This window comes from Elaeis guineensis, chromosome 16, assembly GCF_000442705.2.
Source record: "Elaeis guineensis isolate ETL-2024a chromosome 16, EG11, whole genome shotgun sequence".
NCBI classification, from domain to species: domain Eukaryota; kingdom Viridiplantae; phylum Streptophyta; class Magnoliopsida; order Arecales; family Arecaceae; genus Elaeis; species Elaeis guineensis.
This window is the reverse complement of record NC_026008.2, coordinates 44389733-44397484: the sequence shown is the minus strand read 5'-3', so window position 1 is coordinate 44397484 and position 7752 is coordinate 44389733. Positions and strand designations below refer to the sequence as shown.

Sequence of the window (7752 nt, the reverse complement as noted above, 5' to 3'; positions counted from 1 at the left end):
TTGCTTGCAGTTGCCACTTTCTCAAATACTTCATCGTCCAAGCTTTAATAGATAATTGTGACAGCACATTGATCTTTCTTTCTTACTTTTTTCAAAGTATCCTTTTGGGTCTGATTTAAAATTGCTTTATCTTAGAGCTCATCATAGCCTTTGTCAACAATCTCCCATACTCCTTAAGAGCCAAGGATAGCCTTGGTTCTAATTGCCCAATTATCAAAATTATCTTTGGTGAACCATGGATATTGGAAGGAAAGTGTAGTTCCTTTTGATGACATCTTCTTCAAAGAGGAAGGCTTTGATACCACTTTATTGGAAGAAAATGGGCGCGCACACACGTACACTTAAAGAGAAAGATAAAAAAGAACTTTAAAACTTTATTGAATACTTTGTTGTTTCCAACACTTACATTCTTTGCCTTACACATGGCATATTTATAGTACTCAAATGGACATTCAAGATTTAACTTAATGATAAAAAACTGACTTTTAATATCCATACATGCATTTGCTAAAGAAATAACTTAATATTACAAATATAAATATAAAAAAAAATAGAACAATACAATTTTTCATGTCTTCTAGACAGACCAGATATTTTTTACCAAAATGATCATAACTCTCTATCAAAAATTTAGATTGATGCGCTTCTTAAAATCTTAAAAACTAGACGGACACAGCTTTCCAATAATATATTATTTATCTATGATTATTAAAATTTTTAACGAGATATTTAGCTTGAAATTATTCATCCTAATAACAGAATTTGAATAGTCAAGTTCAGCTTCCAACAGCCGCCACCTCCACTGCCAGCTCCAGCTCCTGCTTTAGCACCTCAGGCAGCCGCTTGACGTCCATTGTCCCCGTCACCATTATCCAATCCTTCTGCACGTCCGTCACCACCTGCTGCACTCCTGCCCATCCGCCGTAAAATATCAAAAACCATCAAGGGCATTTCTGGCGTGGACTCCATTTTTACTCTCTTGTTCAATTTTTTTCTTTTTTCCCCTCACCCTAAAAAAAGTGAACAGAGATGAAAAAATTAAATAAAATTACCCTCAAGCTTGCGAATCTTCTTTTTAATCAATTTGACGAGGCAAGCACAGTGAAGGCGAGTCTTCAGCACCACCGTCGAAACCCCAGGCTTTTACAGAAATTTAAAACAAAACAATTCATCAATTAGTTTGTAAAAACCAACAAAAAATTGGATTTTTTTTAAGAAAAAGAAAAAAATGAAGACGAAGAAGAAGAAATAAATTATACCCCCTTGGATTTTTTCTTGTCGGATTTGTTGGACTCCTTTCCGGCGGTGGGCTTTTTGGAGTCGTCCTTCTTTTTAGCATCCTTTTGGGGGGCATTGGTGGGGAAGACGAGGTCGACCTTCCTATGGGTTTTCTTCGCCACACGATCGCGGAGACTCGATGGATCCACCTTCCCCTCCACCTTCAGCGTCCCAGGACCGATGTCAGCCTTCACCCGTTCCACCCCTGTCCAGTTGCAGAAATTCCACCGTCGGAGAAATCGAAACAAAGCGCTTGGAGATGGATCAAGGGAAAGAAAAAATTACCTTCGAATCCCTCGACGGATTTCTTCACCTCATCGGCGCATCTCTCGCAACACATGCGGACGACGGTGATCGTGCGGTCGTCTTTCTTCTCCCTCTCTCCTCCTTTCTTCTTCTCCTGCTACGACAAGAAAAACCCACAAATTAGAGAAAATCAGTGAAGTTTCGTGATCGATCGGGGGACTTGGTAGCAGTTAAGCTCACATTGCCCATGATCCCAGTTATCTTCTTTTTCTGTTCGCTCTATCGCCCGCTCTCTCGTTCGCTTCGCTCTTTGTGCTACAAGGAGTGCAGATGAGAGTGGGAGCGGAGGGTGGTGTATATATATAAATAGGAGAGAGACGATGCGATGGATGCATGATTCCGGGAGGCGTGACATCATGCGTTCCATTTGGCATGGGAATGCATAGGGATGGGGTCCACCATGAGCTGGAGAAGCTTCAGATGAGGTGCAGGGCGCGCCGTAAGGAAGGCGTGGGGTATTTGAGTAAAATGGAAGGAAGGAGTCGGTGGAGTTGTTTCTTTTTTGGATAAGGAGTCAGCGGAGTTTAAACGGATTCTTTTTAAATATTATTTTTAATATTTAATTTCAAAACTACACCCATCTCAAAACTATTTCCTGCTAGTTGGCCATGTGGTTGAGAACATGGTTGAACCCGTGATTTCGGATCCCTTTATGGATTTCATCACCACCTCGGTGCATCCCTCACAACACATGTGGACCTTCAAGACGACGGTGATCGTGCGGTCATCTTTCTTCTCTCTCTCTCCTCTTTTTTTCTTCACATACTACGATCAGAAAAGCTCACAAATTAGAGAAAGTCGGTGAAATTTCGTGATCGATCGGAGGAATGGTAGCAGTTAAGCTCACATTGCCCATATCGCAGCCATCTTCTTCCGTTCGCTCTTTCGCCCTCTCTCTCATTTGCTTCGCTGTCCGTACTATAAGAGGTGGGAGATGAGAAGGTATACATAGATACCAGACAGGCGATGGGAGATTTTTTTTTAAATATTATTTTTTTAATATTTATTTTTAAATCTATCCCTCTTTCTATTTTATTTTTGAAAATAGGGCAGTGAGATAAGGTGGCATGGATGTGGCGAAACCACATATTCCGGTTTCAAGTGACGTGATCTACCATAATTAAAAATTTAAAAATTATATTTAATTTTAAATTTAAAATTAAAAATGCATGTAGAATGTGCATTTTCAAAATAAAATCACATCTTCGAGACACGATGTTATTTTATTATTTTATTTTTTTCATTCTCAAGGCACATCTTTTCTTTTTTCATTCCTGACTTTGTACCCGAAGGGCACGGGTGGGGGCTTCATTGGAATCGAGGAGAGAGAGGGGGGACAGACGTCGGGCGGCTGGGACGGTGGTCGGGCGGTGGGGGTGGTGAGATGCGGTGTGGGGAGGGGTGTGGGTGTGGGTGTGGGGACGGGAGGAGGGCAGAGGGGGTTAGGGGGGTTTTGTGTTCGCACAGAGTGGTGGGGGCGCAGGTGTGGGCTTCATCGGAGCTTGGGGGTGAGTAGAAAGGGGGGTGTCGGGCAGTGGGGGCCATGAGGTGCGGGTGTAGGGGTCGAGGGGGGGTGCAGTGTAGGAGAGTTGGAGGGGACGTGGGGAGCCACGGACGAACAACGGGCAAGGGGGCCACGGTAGATGCATGTGGCATTAACGGCAACGACCTGGGCCTCGAGAGGGGAGAGGGAGGCAGCCATAGCAGCAAGGAAAAATGGGCATGGGGCCTAGAGGAATGGCGTGGAGGAGCGGCAGTCGGGTAGAGGTGCTGCAGGTGGTGCACCAGATGGGGGTAACTGTGGGCCGGCCGTTGGCAAATGAAGGCAGAGGATCGCTGGAGGGTGTGAGGGTGGGAGGAAAAGAAGGTAGAAATGAAAAAAAATAATAAATAAATAAATATATATAAATATAGAGAGAGAGATTGAGCTCTGGTTGATTGGATCCTATCTTAGATCTAGTTAGCTCCCAGTCCTTTGGATCGGTGTGAATCCCAATACAATACTAAAAAATAATGGATGGGGTTTAGGATTAGTTAGGATGAGTTGGAATTGTTTTAAAAAAAAAAACACATTGAATGGGAGATGGGACTCACGTGTCTTTTGCTTGAATGAAGTGGAGAGTTTGGAAAAAAATAAAATGGGGATGGAACATAAAAAAAGAAGCTCCTTGATTTAGCCTATATGAGATGGCATTTGAAAATAATAAAAAGAAACTCTTTTCTCTCTCTTGTCGGCAAATAATATTTCATCCTATCCCTCTTCTTTTGTTTTTCGCTGGCAGAACACCTCTAAAAGCCCCTCTCTCTTTTTTCGATGCAAACATCTGTCATATCCTTGCTCTCTATCTCTCTCTTTTTCTCTTCGATGCAAACACCTCTTATTTCTATTCTTCCCTCTCTCATCAATAAAATACATTTCTTCTTCCATCTCTCCCTCTGTTTTTTTTCAGAAGAAACTTTTTTCTCATCTCTCTCCGACGTAAACACCTCTCGACTCTCTGTTACCATTGCAAACACATCGCCAGGTCATTCTTTCTGTTGCAAACACATTGCCAGCTCTCTATCTCCTGTGTAAACACATCGACATCTTTCTCTCTATCCAAAAGGACTTCATCCAAGGATTCTTTCAAGATAAACAACAAGAAAAGAGGATAAACACTAAGTCTTGCGGAAATAAATAAAGACTATTAGAGGATAAACATAAACTTCAAATAATAAAAATAAACATATCCAGAATAAACACAAACTAAAAAAGTTGCTCTTTGCCTTTAATGGGATCAGGGCGGAATAAACACAAACTGCCGCAGGATAAATATAAACTCTTTATAATAAATAAAAACTTTAAGTAATAAATATAAATTCTACGGTGATAAATACAAATAGCCCAAAATAAACACAAACTCGAAGCCAAGGATATCCACATTTGTTTTTATTCTAGGTTGTTTGTATTTATTCTTGGCCGTTTGTGTTTATCGCCTCATACTTTATATTTATTATATTGAGTTTTTATTTATTATACAGTATTTGTGTTTATTCCACTCTGATCCCATAGAAGGTAGAGAGCAACCTCTTCAACTTGTGTTTATTCTAGATGTGTTTGTGTTTATTATTTGGAGTTTATGTTTATCTTACCATATTTTGTGTTTACTCCTCAAGAAGTTTGTGTTTATCCTGAGCTTTTGCTATTTAACTTAGGAGGGCCTTAGGGTGACCTAAGTGTTGAGCTCCGAGTTTGTATTTATTTTGGGCCGTTTGTATTTATCACCTCAGATTTTATGTTTATTATATCAGATTTCTATTTTTTTGGAATATTTGTATTTATCATACGATAGTTTGTGTTTATTCCATCCTCATCCCATAAAAGGGAGAGAGCAACCTCTTCAGTTTGTATTTATTTTGGATATGTTTATGTTTATTATTTGAAATTTATATTTATCCTACCATATTTTGTATTTACTCCTCAAGAAGTTTGTATTTATCCTGAGCTCTTGCTGTTTATCTTGGGATGGCCCTAGCGTGACCTAAGTATTGAGCCCCGAGTTTGTGTTTATTCTGTACTATTTGTGTTTGTCACTTTAGACTTTATTCTTATTATATTGATTTCTATTTATTTTGGGGTATTTATATTTATCCTGCAGCAATTTGTGTTTATTCCACCCTGGAGCAACCTCTTCACTTTGTGTCTATTCTGGATATGTTTGTGTTTATTATTTAAAATTTTATTTATTCTACCTATTTTGTATTTACTCAAAAAGTTTACATCCATCCCAGATATGTTTGTATTTACTCTCTAATAGTTTCACTTTATTTCAACACAAATTATGATACTGTTATATCTTCGCATAGGTAAACACAAACTCTATATGATAAACACAAAGGTGCCTAAGATAAATATAAACTTTTTGAAAAGTAAACATAAAATATGATAAGATAAATATAAATTTCAAATAATAAACATAAACATATCCAGAATAAACACAAACTGAAGAGGTTGCTCTCTACTTTCTATGGGATCAGGATGGAATCAACATAAACAGCCCTAGAATAAACACAAATACTGTATAATAAATAAAAATTTGATATAATAAACATGAAGTCTGAGACGATTAACACAAATGGCCAAGAATAAACACAAATGGCCCGAAATAAATACAAACATAGGTATCCTAGGCCCTAAGTTTGTATTTATTCTGGACCGTTTGTGTTTATCACCATAGAATTTATGTTTATTATTTAGAGTTCCTATTTATTATATAAATTTTGTGTTTATCTTGCGACAATTTGTGTTTATTCCACCTTGATCCCATTGAATGTAGAGAGCAATCTCTTCTTTTTGTGTTTATTCCAAATATGTCTGTATTTGTTATTTAAAGTTTGTGTTTATTCTCTGATAGTTTTTTATTTATTTCTGTATGATTTAGTGTTTATCCTTCTCTCTTGTTATTTATTCTAGAAGGAACTTTGGATGAAGCCCTTTTGAACGGAGAGAGAGAGCCGTCAACATGTTTGCACAAGAGATAGAGAGCTGGCGATGTGTTTGCGATAGCAACAGAGAGCCGAGATGTGTTTATGTCGAAGAGAGATGGAGAAGTTTCTTTCGAGAAAAAATAGAGAGAGAAATGGAGAAAAAAATATATTTTACCAACGAGAGAGAGGGAAGAGTAGGAATGAGAGATGTTTGCATCAAACGAGAGAGATGGAGAGCAAAGATATGACAAGTGTTTGTGCTAGAAAAAGAGAGAAGGGCTTTTAGAGGCATTCTGTCAGTGAGAAACAGAGGAAGAGAGATAGGATGAAATGTTGTTTGACGATAAGAGAGAGGATAGAGTTTCTTTTTATTATTTTCAAATGCCATCTCACGTAGGTTAAACCAAAGAGCTTTTCTTTTATGTCCCATCCCTATTAAAGCATTGTTTTATTTTTTTTCCAAACTCCTCACTTCATCCAAGCAAAAGACGCATGAGTCCCATCTCCCATTCAATGTGTTTCCTTTTTTTTTACAACAATTCTAGCTCAACCTATTATCTCCCAAAATCCATCCATTACTTTTTAGTGTTGCATTAAGATTCATGCCGATCTAAGGAACTGAGAGCCGATCGAATATAGATTGGGATCCAGTCAACCAGAGCCCAATCTATCTACCACTATATATATATATATATATATATATATATATATATATATATATATATATATATATATATATATATATATATATATATATATATATATAGAGTATCCAGTCAATCGGAGCCCAATCTATCTACCTATATATATATATATATATATATATATAATTAATAATAAATATTATTATTTGATTAATAATAAAATATTTTTATTTGATTAATAATATTATTCGATGAATAATAAAATATTATTATTTGATTAATAATAAAATATTATTTTTTATTATTAATAAAATATTATTTTTTATTAGTAATTAAATATTATTATTTGATTAATAAAAAATAATATTATTTATTTAATAATAAAATATTATTATTTTTATTAATAATTAAATATTATTATTTTTATTAATAATAAAATATTATTATTTGATTAATAATAAAATATTATTATTGAATATGTTCATCATAATCAAAAATTTAAAATTTAAAATTATTTTTAAATTTAAAACTAACACTGCATGTTGAACATGCGATTTCAATGAAACTAAGAGGCTGGTTCGGTAGAGCATGGTTGTAGAGCCACTTATGAGGAGGTGAAGCACTTGCGAGCCAAGGGTCAGACATGAGGACACGGACACTCACACAAAACATGCATTTTATCAAAAGGATGCCATTCATTAACCAAAGCCACAATTCATCAATTGTTACACTATGTGACAAGCGCACAAACATACAAGGATGAGGTGAGCTTGATTTCATCAGCTGTAAGAGCCTAGATGATAGACTTATGGACTTTGATTACCTTCCAAAAGAGTCCATGCTGCAGCCCACAAGCATTTTATCAAAAGGGTGCCATTTTCATGACCCTAAGCTGGAGCTCTTCACTTCTCAAATTCCATGCCGAACAAACACTCTTCGTATTTACATTGGAAAAGACAGCGGAAAGAGCAAAACATAACCTTGCCAAACTACATTGTTGGATAGAAGCAAAAATTTTCAACAATCTCCGTTAAGGGCAAGAAGGAGCCCCATGACT

At 36.7% G+C, this 7752-nt stretch overlaps 1 protein-coding gene across 1 annotated transcript in view; it reads right to left on the bottom strand.

Annotated features, from left to right (window-relative positions):
- Nucleotides 1-377: 377 nt before the first annotated feature.
- LOC105059120 (heavy metal-associated isoprenylated plant protein 3-like) overlaps nucleotides 378-7752 on the bottom strand; it is a 20360-nt gene continuing 12985 nt past the window's right edge. The window contains exons 2-5 of the mRNA XM_073249697.1: nucleotides 1564-1678; nucleotides 1260-1483; nucleotides 1053-1140; nucleotides 378-910 (exon numbers count right to left, since the gene is read on the bottom strand). Of these exons, the coding sequence (XP_073105798.1) occupies nucleotides 777-910; nucleotides 1053-1140; nucleotides 1260-1483; nucleotides 1564-1618 (501 nt within the window). The 5' untranslated portion in view covers nucleotides 1619-1678 and the 3' untranslated portion in view covers nucleotides 378-776. The remainder of the gene's footprint in view (nucleotides 911-1052; nucleotides 1141-1259; nucleotides 1484-1563; nucleotides 1679-7752) is intronic.